Source organism: Mobula hypostoma, chromosome 9, assembly GCF_963921235.1.
Source record: "Mobula hypostoma chromosome 9, sMobHyp1.1, whole genome shotgun sequence".
NCBI lineage: Eukaryota > Metazoa > Chordata > Chondrichthyes > Myliobatiformes > Myliobatidae > Mobula > Mobula hypostoma.
The window spans coordinates 4,539,914-4,554,254 of NC_086105.1; the positions used below are offsets into that span (position 1 = coordinate 4,539,914).

The window sequence follows — 14,341 nt, forward strand, 5'->3', positions numbered from 1 at the left end:
ACTCTGCGTCACTTGAGACTAATCATTTTACCCCTAGACTGCGATAGAGCTTGATTGATTCCTATTATCCTAGTTCTGTGTACATGTGTGTTTTATCATTGCTAACTGTTGCATTTATATCCTTACGATTAGAATACTGTGTTACTTATTTCTTTAATAAAACTTTCTTAGTTCCAGTAATCCAGACTCCAACTAAGTGGTCCATTTCTGCTGGTTTGGCAACCCAGTTACGGGGTACGTAACAGGAGAGACGGAGGATGAGAGGAGACACGACAGAGGTATACAAGATATTAAGAGGAATAGATAGAGTGGATAGCCAGCGCCTCTTCCCAGGGCACCATTGCTCAATACAAGAGGACATGGCTTTAAGGTAAGGGGTGGGAAGTTCAAGGGGGATATTCGTGGAAGGTTTTTTACTCAGAGAGTGGTTGGTGTGTGGAATGCACTGCCTGAGTCGGTGGTGGAGGCAGATACACTAGTGAAGCTTAAGAGACCACTAGACAGGTATATGGAAGAATTTAAGGTGGGGGAGGGGGTTATATAGGAGGCAAGGTTTGAGGGTCAGCACAACATTGTTGGCCGAAAGGCCTGTACTGTGCTGTACTATTCTATGTTCTATAAGTATAATTACTAATTACTACATTATTTTAGGTAACTAACCTTTTGTGCGCACATTAATTTCCTTTGTGTGCTGGTACAGAGAGATTGAGAAAGGGGAGGGAGGTGAAGGACCAAGTCAATTTATGGACAGGGTAGGAGTTAAGGCAAAGTTGATGAAATTGACAAGTTCAGCATAGGTGTAGGAAGCAGCACCAACGCAGTGGTCAACGTAGCGGAGGAAGAGTACCGGGGAAGGCTTGGAACATGGGACTGTTCTACATAGCCAACCAAAAGACTGACATAGCTGAGGCCCATGGCTACTCCTCGAGTCTGGAGAAAGTGGGAGGAGCTAAAGGAAAAATTGTTGAGGGTGAGGACCAGTTCGGCCAGACAGAGGAGGGTGGTGGTGGAAAGAAATCAAATCCAACTTGCAATAAATCCGCTTTTGTATTTCAACATATTTCAAGGTCAGAGTTCAACTTACCCTGCCCACAATCACCAGCGTCAAAACCACATGACAGGATGTTACAAGCTTGATCACAAAATTTATCAGCCAGCCAGGAATTGGCACAACCTTGGTTGCAATACGTTAATCCAGGGAGACCACCGCCAAACTGCCAGACCTGTCCATTTGCCATTCCTCCAGCATTACCACCACGACTATTTGCAGTGTTTCCTGTAATTACAACACCAAACATCAAGAATCTCTTCAATAATTTGCACTTAGAGCATCTTTAACATTGCAAAATACCCCAAAATGTTTCAATAAAATTTGATACCAAGCCATAAAGAACATAACTTGTTCCAAAGTTTGTCTAAAGCTTGATCAAAGAAAATTTGTAAAACCTCAGATGAGGAAGAACCAAATTACATGGATTTATAGTGAGCGGCAAAAAGACAAGAGAAAGATTTAACAATTTATATTAATTCAGCACCTTCTTACGCAGTGAAGCATCAGAGCTGGGGAAGTGGGGAAGAGAGGATCATAGTATTCTACTGAGCAGCAAGAATATCTGCAATTCAATGTTCTCTGGAGATATGAAAATCTATAATAGACAATTGTAAGTGGGCAGAGTGGCTGAGCAGACATCATTAGCAGTCTATTAGAACAGAAGAGGCAGGAGATCAATAGCGTAATGTTCAAAGTTGGAACAGGAAACACAAAAGTGGGTGAGCCTACAAATTTTGTATCTTGAACCATGCAGTGAATAGGCCCACCTACATTACTTTTATGACAATAAGACAAAGGAGCAGAATTGGGCCATCCAGTCCATCAAGTCTGCTCCGTCATTCAATCATGGCTGATCCCTTTTTTCTATCTCCTCCCCAACCCCAGTTCCTGGACTTCTCCCTGTAACCTTGGATGCCAGGTCTAATCAAGAACCTATCAATCTCTGCCTTAAATACACCCAATGATCTGGCCGCCACAGCTGCATGTGGCAAAGCATTCCACAAATTCACCACCCTCTGGCTAAAGAAATTTCTCCATATCTGTTTTGAAAGGGCGCCCCTCTATCCTGAGGCTGTGCTCTCTTGTCCTAGACTCTCCCACCATGGGAAACATCCTTTCCATATCTACTGTGTCTCGGCCTTTCAACATTCGAAAGGGTTCAATGAGATCCCTCCCCAATCCTTCTGAATTCCAACGAGTAAAGACCCAGAGCCATCAAACATTCCTCGTATGATAACCCTTTCATTCCTGAAATCATTCTTGTGAACCTCCTCTAGACCCTCTCCAATGCCAGCAATCTTTTTTAAGATGAGGGGCCCTAAAACTGTTCACAATTCTCAAGGTGAGGCCTCACCAGTGCCTTATAAAGACTCAGCATCACATCATCACATTTTATGATTCTTAAGTAGAATGAATGTAAGTGGTTTGACCTACCGAGACAATCGCCTCCATCCCAATCACAAGCTGAATTATTGCAAGCCCTATCACAGTAGCCATCCTTAATCCAAGACCCAGGACATCCATCCGCACAATTTGGAACTGGCCAGGTTAGATAAACCTAATAAAAAAAAAATTGGCTTCTGTAACATTAACTGGCAGGGTGAATATATTGCAAAATTTAATTTGTTTGCTAAATTAGTATAAAAAAAAGTATCAATTGCTAAATTAGTCGCCTTGGAAATTTCCTTAGATCTCTAGAAGTGTGAGATTTCACGTTGTTACTAGAATGTATCTACTGTATCTAATTAGTGCAACTGAGAAGACACAATTACACTGCATAAATCAAATCAAAATCCATAAACAATTCTGCAGATCTACACAATTTTGTTCAAGGGTGGCATGGTAGCAAATGTGTACTGAATAGTGCAACACTATTAAGGCACTAGCAATCCGGGTTCAATTCCGCCGCTATCTGTAAGGAGTTTGTACCTTCTCCCCGTAACCTTTAGGGTTTCCCTGCCAGTGCTCCGGTTTCCACCCACAGTCCTAGGACACAGGGGTCAGTAGGTTAATTGGTCACATGGGCATGGGCACGGTCTCATTGGCCAAAAGGCCTCATGACTGTGCTGTATCTCTAACAATCAAAATACAAACGTTGTAGTATGTCATGTACTAAATTTAAAATACTGCCTACCTTTTGTCCATTTGAATGAGAGTAAAAGTCATCAGGCCATACTTCCTTGCCAAACATTACATCATCATTTAAATAGATGAATTTCTGAGAAAGGCCAGGAATGCGATGCAGGTGTGTTTCAATAGCTGGGGAGCTGAATGTTGGCAAATGGCTGAGATTCCTGAAAACTTCCTAAAGGAGAAAGGTCAAACATGAAAGGCAATCTGATTACTGTTCGAAATTAGATTCCTGGAAAGCAGTTTCACAGCAAATGGGCACTGAAATACCAAATGCCAGTTTAATAATTCTAAACAAATACAGAAAGACCTTGATAGGTTAATGTATCAAACTGACAAATTCAAAGTATTAGAAATAATACTTATTTATAATATAAGCATTATAACTTATTTATAGAGGACTTGTCATGCAGGCAATGTAGTTCAAAGCGCTTTACAATGGGATAAAGTGCAAACGTAAAAATAAAAGACAAAAAGATGTTAGTTAAAAACAAGGTTAAACAAATAGGTTTTCAGCTGGCATTTAGAAGTTTGCATCCCTTATCTTTTTAGGTATTGAATCCCAGTTTAGGAGCTTAATTCAAAAAAGCTGACCTGCCAATTATATTTCGAGACATTGTTTAAACTCAAGAGACTGGCAGAAGAAAACCTGAGAGCTAGAGTGGGATTATAAAATAAAAGTGATTTTGTGATATACTTCAGTCCCAGACCATTGGAAAGGATTAAGAACAGGTATAATACGAACTAAAAAACAGAAGCATTCCATGTGAAATGAAACCAAACACAGTGTACAGCGGTAGATGCAGAACTATATAAGATTGCAAAGATGCAGTCTCCACAGAAGGGGATTGACATCAGCAAATGAAACCATTTAGATTCAGGACTATGAGCAGAAAGCAACACTTGAGATCCAAGCCATTTTCAATCTTCTTAATGATCTTGTATATGATTTGGTTCCTTAAGGTTGTCATCGCAGGAGGGGGCAGTGGGGACATGCTCCCATTACCTATTAAGTGCTCCCAATGTTGTATGCCTCTAATAGCCTCTGACATGCCTTCACGTGTGGCTTAGCTACTAAACCTGGCCAAACAATTTCTACTGACAGGAGAAGGGGCAAAGATGGGTTATTGGCGCTTTAAAACCAGTTGCTTCGGGCGGATAGGGCTTATCAACTGTGGTTGGCCACTCATTCAGGAGCAGGAAAACTATTTCAAACCTCCGCTGCCTTGCAGCTATACTCACTCATGGGGAAGGCTTCAGCAGTAAACCCCAACGAAACATCCAGAGCTGCAGTTCCTAAGGTAGTCCTACACTGAGTCCAATGCTGACTAGCAACTCCACTGTTACCAAACTGTATAAGTCTCTGCCATTCCTTTGGATTCATTGGGTGTATGGAGAGGGGAAGTTTGGTACATGGGCAACAGCTTACACTCCATATTGTACTGTCTTGGATGGCATACTGACTCGAGTACTGATTTCGACAGCAAGTTCGCCACATCCATGGTCGATCCTCACCAACTGAAGCCAATTAAGATGTAGCCTGGATGATGGGAGTGATGGCTTTGTGGCCAAGTTTGTGGATGATACGAAGACAGGTGGAGGGGAAAGCAGTGTTGAGTCACTGAGTCATAGAGGAAGCAGGAAGAGGCTTAATTCTGTTCCTGTGTCTTATGATCTTATATTGTTGATTGCTTTTCAGAAGGTACATTTAGGAAACAAAGTGCAGTACAGTGGATTCTAGTTAATTGGGACACATTGGAACCAGTACATTTTGGCCCAATAAAGCGGCTGCCCTAATTAGCCAAAGTTTCATGGATATAGTTAAAAAGGTTTAAAAACAAATTATTGTTTAACTGAGTAACTAGTTATGTATTTAAATGAAATACAGAACAAACTAAACCACCAATACTACTAGAGTACTATAAAATTGTATTAGTTCCTAATAATTACCGATGGAGGTACTCATCCAATGTACCCTGCCATATAGGGCAATTTTTTCAGCTCGAGTCAATTTTTTTTTTTGTGGTACCTTGGCAAGGGCCTGAATTTTTTTTTTTAAAAAAGTCAAATCACTGATTTTTGAATCTGTGTCTATCAGCCCGAATGGATAACAACACACAAGCATGCGTAACTGACACTATTAAAAACTCTGAGCAAGGTGTAGTGTCTAACGGCCACACAACTGCACATGACTGACACTAATTAGAAACTGTTTGGCAACAGTCTCCTGTCTCAATTAAGTGGCATAGTGTCCCAAATAACCAAAGGGAATCCCAGTAATTTTCTCAATTAGCTTTTGTCGTAAGTAAATGGCTACTCTGATTAACCAATGTCCTAAGGGGAATCCACTGTACTGTTCCTTGCTTTTGATTTTAATGCATTTATTTTTTCTCAATTTGCCAACTTTTCACCCACAAAATTACAGCTGTGATTGTAAATGTACTTGCCTGGTGTGTTACTATCGTAACACGAGGATTGTCCAAGTTTAACCAAGAAGGAATTTGGCCATTCGTTACGATAAAGACATGTCGTATCCAAGGTGCATATCTCTCCACAGAACGCAAAGAGTATCGTAGTTCCTCATTGTCCTCAAATCGACTGGCTGAAATATCGTCGTCCTGCTTGGACTTGTGGAGAAGAGTGAGGCTGGTGAGGAATGGACTTTCTGTGTTACAGTTTTCAACTGCTTGTACACAATCATTGCAGTAAACATCAACTTATTTCCAGGTCCAATCCAGAACTACCATCATTATAACATTTAATGCAACTGTTACATACAGTCTCTCGTTCCGCGCCTTGTAAGGCATGAAAATGCCCGAGGCTGGCCCCTCAGGCCTGAGTTGACGTCATCATCATGTAACATACTATAATCTCAACATATTATTTAATAATGTTGAGAATAATGGAGAAGTATTTTATCTCCAGTTCGCCTTCCACACTTGCGGTCTGAGCAGTAATTTTGTTGGTCAGATCTCAAATTTCCACCAACTGCAGTTTTTTTAATTACACAACTTCTAACCTTTCAATCTTATATTAACAATATACAATATGTAGAAGAGAAACAGGCCTTTCAGCCCACAATGTTGTGCCAAACTAATTGAATTGAGCAACTGACACCTAATCACCTTTGCCCGCATATGGTCCATATCCCATTGTCTGCATATTCATAGGCCTATCTAGAAGTCCCTTAAATTCTCCAATTGTATTTTCCCCCACCACCTTCCTGGCAGCACATTGTAGACACCCACCACTATATCTTTAAAACAAAGCTTCCCCACACATCTCCTTTAAACTTCTCTCCACTCACCTTGAGTGCCTGTCCTCTAGTGTTAGACATTTTGACCCTTAATATTATAAACCTGCATCAGATCTCCCCTCAGCCTCTGCTGCTACAGAGAAAACAATCCACGTTTGTCCAACCTCTCCTTACAGCGCATGTCCTCAAATCCCAACAGCATCCTGGTAAACCTCTTTTGCACCTTTTACAAAGCTTCCACATTCTTCCTATAATGGGGAGTCAAAAGTGAATGCAATAATGCAGATGCAGCCTAACCAGAGTTTTATAAAGCTGTAAAATAACTTCCTGATTCTTGAACTCAATGCCTCGACTAATGAAAGCATTCCATTCCTTTCCAGATGTTTATAAATTCTATCCCTCAATTCTCTCCAACAGCTTCCCGACCAGTGCTATGAGACACACCCATCTATAATTGCCAGAATTATCCCCATTTCTCTTCTTGAACAAAATGAACATTAGTTACTTACTAGTCTCTGAGGATCGTTTCGGCGGCAAGAGAGGACACAAAGATCTTGGGCAAGGCTCGAGCAATCATTACCTCTTCTCAATAACCTGACGTATATCCTACAAAGCTCTTGGGTCTTAACTACATTAACATGAGACCCAACACCACCTTGTTATCTCAAAATGCCCTTGCATATTAGCATCTCCACACTGAACTCATGATCATTGATGACCTTCTCCTGATAATACTGGCAAAGTATTCATTTAGGAACTCATCTACATCCAAGCACATATACCCTCATTTACCCCTCTTGTTCTCGAACGGATGAAACACTTTGCATACATTCTACATAAATACTGCCCAACCAGCTGTTGGTTCTCACTTTTTTCCTAATTTTAAGTTTCCAGCATCTATAGCAATTTATTTTTTGGCTTTGGTTCCCCACATTATTTTGGTGCTTAGTGGAGAGAAACCCTTCAAATGAAATATACAGTATGAAACTCCTGTTACACAAAATGTAGGTTACACAAGATACCGCAAAAGTGAATTTCAGCAAGGCATTTGATTAGGTACCCCATGCAAGGCTTATTGAGAAAGTACGGAGACATGGGATCCGAGGGGACATTGCTTGGTGGATCTAGAACTGACTTGCCCACAGAAGGCAAAGAGTGGTTGTAGACGGGTCATATTCTGAATGGAGGTTGGTCACCCGCGGAGTGTCTCAGGGATCTGTTCTGGGACCCTTACTCTTCGTGATTTTTATAAATGATCTGGATGAGGAAGTGGAGGGATGGGTTAGTAAGTTTGCTGATGACACAAAGGTTGGAGGTGTTGTGGATAGTGTGGAGGGCTGTCAGAGGTTAGAGTGGGACATTGATAGGATGCAAATCTGGGCTGAGAACTGGCAGATGGAATTCAACCCAGATAAGTGTGAAGTAGGTCAAATATAATGGCAGAATATAGTATTAATGGTAAGACTCTTGGCAGTGTGGAGGATTAGAGGGATCTTGGGGTCTGAGTCCACACGACGCTCAAAGCAGCTGCGCAGGTTGACTCTGTGGTTAAGAATGTGTACAATGTACTGGCCTTCATCAATCGTAGAATTGCATTTAGGAGCCAAGAGGTAATGTTGCAGCTATATAGGACCCTGGTCAGACCCCTCTTGGAGTACTGTGCTCAGTTCTGGCCACCTCACTACAGGAACGATGTGGAAGCCATAGAAAGGGTGCAGAAAAGATTTACAAGGATGTTGCCTGGATTGGGGAGCATGCCTTATGAGAATAGGTTGAGTTGACTCTGCCTTTTCTCCTTGGAGTGACAGAGGGTGAGAGGTGACCTGATAGAGGTGTATAAGATGATGAGAGGCATTGATCATGTGGATAGTCAGAGGCTTTTTCCCAGGGCTGAAATGGTTGCCACAAGAGGACACAGGTTTAAGCTTCTGGGGAGGAGGTACAGAGGAGATGTCAGGGGTAAGTTTTTTTTTACTCAGACAGTGGTGAGTGCATGGAATGGGCTGCCGGCAACGGTGGTGGAGGCAAATACGGTGGGTCTTTTAAGAGACTTTTGGATAGGTACATGGAGCTTAGAAAAAGAGGGTTACGGGTAAGCCTAGTAATTTCTAAGGTAGGGACGTGTTCGGCACAACTTTGTGGGCCAAAAGGCCTGTATTGTGCTGTAGGTTTTCTATGTTTCTATAAAAACATACTTGATGTATTAAAATACTTAAAAATTCTTAACACATGGTATATTTTAAAAGTCCACATTTACATTTGCAGTCCTGTAACAACTTGAAGGACGTACCTGGCTGATGGTGCTGAGGTCCCACAATAAATAGACTGGGTTGATTGTTATCTCTTTTCCTTCCATAGTCATGTTGTTCTTGGGTTGTTTGGTTAGTTCTACAAAATCTCTAGGATTTTTGAGCAACAACAGCACAACACCAGCCTCAGAATATAACAGAAACTAGAGAGAAAACATCAAATTCAGAACGTTACTGACTTTGCAACATGGATTTCTGCTGCTGAAGGGGTCACAACAATCGTGGATGCCCAATTTTCAGCAACATTTGATCTGACGTCATCCCGTTTAGTAAGTTAGTAGGTAAATTGTCCTGTGATTTGGCAAGAGTTAAATCAGTGGATTGCTGGCGGTGTGATTCGAGGGCAGGAAGGGCCTATTCCGCACTATATCGCTCAATAAAGTAATAAAATAAACATGGTGCTTTTCAAATCCAAATTTCCTGCCAAAGTTCCCTCCAGCCAAAGAGCCTGGATTTGAAATACTTACTTGCTGGAAAGGCTGATCTTTCAGTCCAAGGCAATTAAGTTTGTTTTTACACTATTGCTACAAGGTTCAGAATTCATTTACAAATATTTAAATGTCTGAGATATGCAAGACATTTCAACTTTTAAGCAGGGAAAGAAATTCTGATGATCTAGCCACTAGCAACATAGTTAGATTTAAGCTGTTTATGTCATATTAATGTTTGTCTTGAGGTACTTGTATCCATTAACATGGAACAGGTTTACATTCCATATTGGTGGAAGGTTTAAGTTGATCAGGATCTTGCTACAGGTTTGACAGACCAATCTGAAGAGGAAAGTAAAGGCACAAGTGTGACCAGTTGAAGGTCAACAAAAATATCCATGCAACTTCTGACAAGAGTCCACGAGACCATAAGACATGGAGGCAGAATTAGGCCATTCTATCATGCCTGATTTATTAGCCCTCTCAACCCCATTCTCCTGTCTTCTCCCTGTAACCTTTGACACCCTGACTAATCAAGAACCTAGCAGCCTCCACTTCAAATATACCCAATGACTTGGCCTCTACAACCATCTGTAGCAGTGAATTCCATGGATTCAGCCTTCTGGTTAAATTAATTTCTCCTCATCTCTGCTCTAAAAGGACATCCCTCTATTTTGAGACTCTGTCCCCTGGTCTTAGACTCACACACTATAGGAAACATCCTCTCCACATGCACTCTGTGCAAGCCTTTCAATATTTGACAGGCTTCAATGAGATCCCCTCTCATTCTTCTAAACCGCAGAGAGTACAGGCCCAGAGCCATCAAACATTCCGCACATGTTAGCCCTTTCATTCGTGGGTTCATTTTCGCTACCCTCCTCTGGACCCTGTCCAATGCCAGCATAACTTTTCTTAGATAAGAGGCCCAAAACTGTGAACCTCCTGTGGACCCCTTTGAACAGTCAGTTTCATAGCTAATGAATTCTGTCCACAGAACAGTTTAATGTTTATGTGGTATAATACACCTTAATTATAAAATTTACATACCAGGTCAAATAAACCAATCTCTCAGCTTACAAAATAACTTGCATTATAGCAGAGGGAATATCAATTAAACAACACTTGCATGGCATAGGGAAGAACAGGACAAAGAAACATTCAGTCATTATTCACAAAAGTAAGAAATTACTTCAGTTTGGAAACATTCACTGCATCAAGTTCATTGGTAAGCTACAAACAGAATAATTTATTGCCATCCTATGTTCAATATGACTTTTAGATAATACTCTAAAAATATTCCTTTCGTTAAGGCCTAAAGATCTAGCATGTCCGTTGAGGCTTTTCATGGAAAGAGGTCAAGAATAGCCAGGACAATTGAAAGATGACCCCAGCATTGGCTGACTGATATTCTGCCAAGCCTGATTTGAATTTCCAATACTATGCTGTTGAAATGCATAGACCCATTTAAGAGAATACACGGATCGAGTATCAACTTTCTAAAGTCCTGAGCAATGATCAAACAATTTCCAATTAGCCCGTGTCATCCTTTACATTAGTAATTAAATAACTGTTGCAAAGGCAAATGTGCTTCTGCTCAGCTGGAATTTAAAAGGTGCTATAAAATATTGTACTGCAGTACTCGACTTACATGGGACAATACAACACACAAAGAAGCTCTTCAGCCTTCAGTGTCTGCTCTGGACATGATACCACATTACATCTCTTCTGCCTACCCCTCCATTCCCTGCACACTGCCTGATGTCATACAATTAGAAAGATCATGCTACTTAAAGCTGACAAAGCATTAGTTTAATTCCTCTGCCACTTCCTTACTCTCCATTGTAAATTCTCCTGTCTTTTACCACATTTATCCTCATTAGCCCTTTATTAAATATATACTTAAAGCAGCTTTTACTAATTTTTATCTTATTACTTTACTCACATTGTTTATTTTCACTTTCTTAATTTTTTGAACGTATTTTGTTGATTTTTTTAAATATGTCCCTAGTCTGCCTATTCTAGCAATTTTATAAACCAAATCTTTAGATTTAATCGCAAACAACAGGAATTCTGCAGATGCTGGAAATTCAAGCAACACACATCAAAGTTGCTGGTGAACGCAGCAGGCCAGGCAGCATCTCTAGGAAGAGGTACAGTCGACGTTTCAGGCCGAGACCCTTCGTCAGGACTAACTGAAGGAAGAGTGAGTAAGGGATTTGAAAGCTGGAGGGGGAGGGGGAGATGCAAAATGATAGGAGAAGACAGGAGGGGGAGGGATAGAGCCGAGAGCTGGACAGGTGATAGGCAGAAGGGGATACGAGAGGATCATGGGACAGGAGGTCCGGGACGAAAGACAGGGGGGGGGGGGACCCAGAGGATGGGCAAGAGGTATATTCAGAGGGACAGAGGGAGAAAAAGGAGAGTACGAAAAGTTTAAGAGCTGTCTCTTGCAAAAACGCCATCCCCTTCTCGCAATTCCTCCGTCTCCGCCGCATCTGCTCTCAGGATGAGGCTTTTCATTCTAGGACGAGGGAGATGTCTTCATTTTTTAAAGAAAGGGGCTTCCCTTCCTCCACTATCAACTCTGCTCTTAAACGCATCTCCCCCATTTCACGTACATCTGCTCTCACTCCATCCTCCCACCACCCCACTAGGAATAGGGCTCCCCTGGTCCTCACCTACCACCCCACCAGCCTCCGGGTCCAACATATTATTCTCCGTAACTTCCGCCACCTCCAACGGGATCCCACCACTAAGCACATCTTTCCCTCCCCCCCCTCTGCATTCCGCAGGAATCGCTCCCTACACAACTCCCTTGTCCATTCGTCCCCCCCATCCCTCCCCACTGATCTCCCTCCTGGCACTTATCCGTGTAAGCGGAACAAGTGCTACACATGCCCTTACACTTCCTCCCTTACCACCATTCAGGGCCCCAAACAGTCCTTCCAGGTGAGGCATCACTTCACCTGTGAGTCGACTGGGGTGATATACTGCATCCAGTGCTCCCGATGTGGCCTTTTATATATTGGTGAGACCCGACGCAGACTGGGAGACCGCTTTGCTGAACATCTACGCTCTGTCCGCCAGAGAAAGCAGGATCTCCCAGTGGCCACACATTTTAATTCCACATCCCATTCCCATTCTGACATGTCTATGCACGGCCTCCTCTACTGTAAAGATGAAGCCACACTCAGGTTGGAGGAACAACACCTTATATTCCGTCTGGGTAGCCTCCAACCTGATGGCATGAACATTGACTTCTCTAATTTCCGCTAGGCCCCACCTCCCCCTCGTACCCCATCTGTTACTCATTTTAATGCACACATTCTTTCTCTCACTCTCCTTTTTCTCCCTCTGTCCCTCTGAATATACCTCTTGCCCATCCTCTGGGTCACCGCCCCCCCCCCGTCTTTCGTCCCGGACCTCCTGTCCCATGATCCTCTCGTATCCCCTTTTGCCTATCACCTGTCCAGCTCTCGGCTCTATCCCTCCCCCTCCTGTCTTCTCCTATCATTTTGCATCTCCCCCTCCCCCTCCAGCTTTCAAATCCCTTATTCACTCTTCCTTCAGTTAGTCCTGACGAAGGGTCTCGGCCTGAAACGTCGACTGTACCTCTTCCTAGAGATGCTGCCTGGCCTGCTGCGTTCACCAGCAACTTTGATGTGTGTCTTTAGATTTAATACCAGTTTTAACTTCCTCTGTAATGCATGGCTGGCCCACTTTTCCAGAAGTATTTTAAAGGAATGCAGATTTGTTGCAAATGTCTTCAAGTATTAATCATTGTTTACCCACCATCATTCTCACTAATGTAATCTACCACAGCCAATTTATCCCTCATAGCTCCACAAATTAAGACGGAAAGTGGTAGTCACTCCTGAGTACAGATTGAATTAGTTTGGATTGGTACAGTCAGCATAGACATCATGGGCTGAAAGGCCTGTTTCCGTGCCATACATTGCGTTACATGTAGAACTGATGCACTGTTAACACACACGGCACTATCTGTGCAGGAGAGACTTAACCAATGTTGAACCTTTATTAATGACCAAATTAAATTCTAACTTGTACTGCTACCACAGTTAATTAACTATTTTTCCAAAAAGAACTTGTGACTAAGGTTAGATAGTAAAACAATAAATCCCACGCCATAATGTGCTGGAATATTAACCCCAAGCACAGATAGTCTGAAAATGTGCAGAGTACCATCTAGTGGCTGAAATCAGTCATGTCCAAAACAAGCAAGATAATTAGCAGGCAAAGATCTTCCAATGATATTGTATGGACAATGTAGAGTGGAGAAGTAGAAAGACCACAGATTGTATGCAAGTGGTTTTGTAGCTAATTGGTCAAGTTTCACCGAGCAAGCTACGATGGTGGAAATTAACATGAAAATAAAACAAACTAGCCCTACAGCCCGAATTAAGATAAATGGGGACCTGACTCCTTCATTTTAGAGAGAGGCACTAGACAGGGATGCCCAATTTCTCCTCTCCTTTTTGCGCTATATATTGAACCACTTGCCCAACTAATAAGACAGAGCGAAATCGTAAAAGGTATCAAGGTGGCAGGGATTGAACAGAAAGTGGCGTTATTCGCAGATGATGTTTTGGTCTATCTGAGTGAACCAGAAAAATCATTTATAGGATTGTTTACACTGTTGATGACTTTGGGAAAATATCAGGTTATAAAATAAATGTAAAGAAAACGCAGGTTATGTCCCTAGATTATACACCATCCAAAAAATTGCAGGATACATACGATCTTAAGTGGGAAGCTAAATCATTAAAATATTTAGGAATAACCCTGCCGAAGGATCTTTCAACACTGTCACAGGTAAATTATGGGCCATTAATCTCAGAGATAAAAGCAGATATGCATAGATGGAATCTTATCTCCTTTTTAAGTTTAAATTCAAGGATAAATACTATAAAAATGAATATTCTTCCTCGGTTATTATATCTTTTCCGTACTTTACCAGTGGAGGTGGATGATAATCAATTCAGGGAATGGGACAAATGGATTTCCCGCTTCATTTGGCAAGGAAGGAAACCTAGAATTCGATATAACACCTTACAGTTAGGGAAGGAAAGAGGAGGTATGGTTCTTCCTTGCCTGAGAAATTATTTTTATGCCTCACAGATAACCCCTCTGTTATATTGGTGTAATA

At 41.8% G+C, this 14,341-nt stretch overlaps 1 protein-coding gene across 2 annotated transcripts in view; it reads right to left on the reverse strand.

Annotated features, from left to right (window-relative positions):
- The window catches only part of gnptab (N-acetylglucosamine-1-phosphate transferase subunits alpha and beta), a 79,868-nt gene that overhangs the window by 37,658 nt on the left and 27,869 nt on the right, over positions 1–14,341 (reverse strand). For both annotated transcript variants that reach the window (XM_063057643.1, XM_063057644.1), the window contains exons 9-13: positions 8,728–8,889; positions 5,629–5,808; positions 3,186–3,356; positions 2,486–2,609; positions 1,085–1,276 (exon numbers count right to left, since the gene is read on the reverse strand). In XM_063057643.1, coding sequence (XP_062913713.1) covers positions 1,085–1,276; positions 2,486–2,609; positions 3,186–3,356; positions 5,629–5,808; positions 8,728–8,889 — 829 coding nt within the window. The remainder of the gene's footprint in view (positions 1–1,084; positions 1,277–2,485; positions 2,610–3,185; positions 3,357–5,628; positions 5,809–8,727; positions 8,890–14,341) is intronic.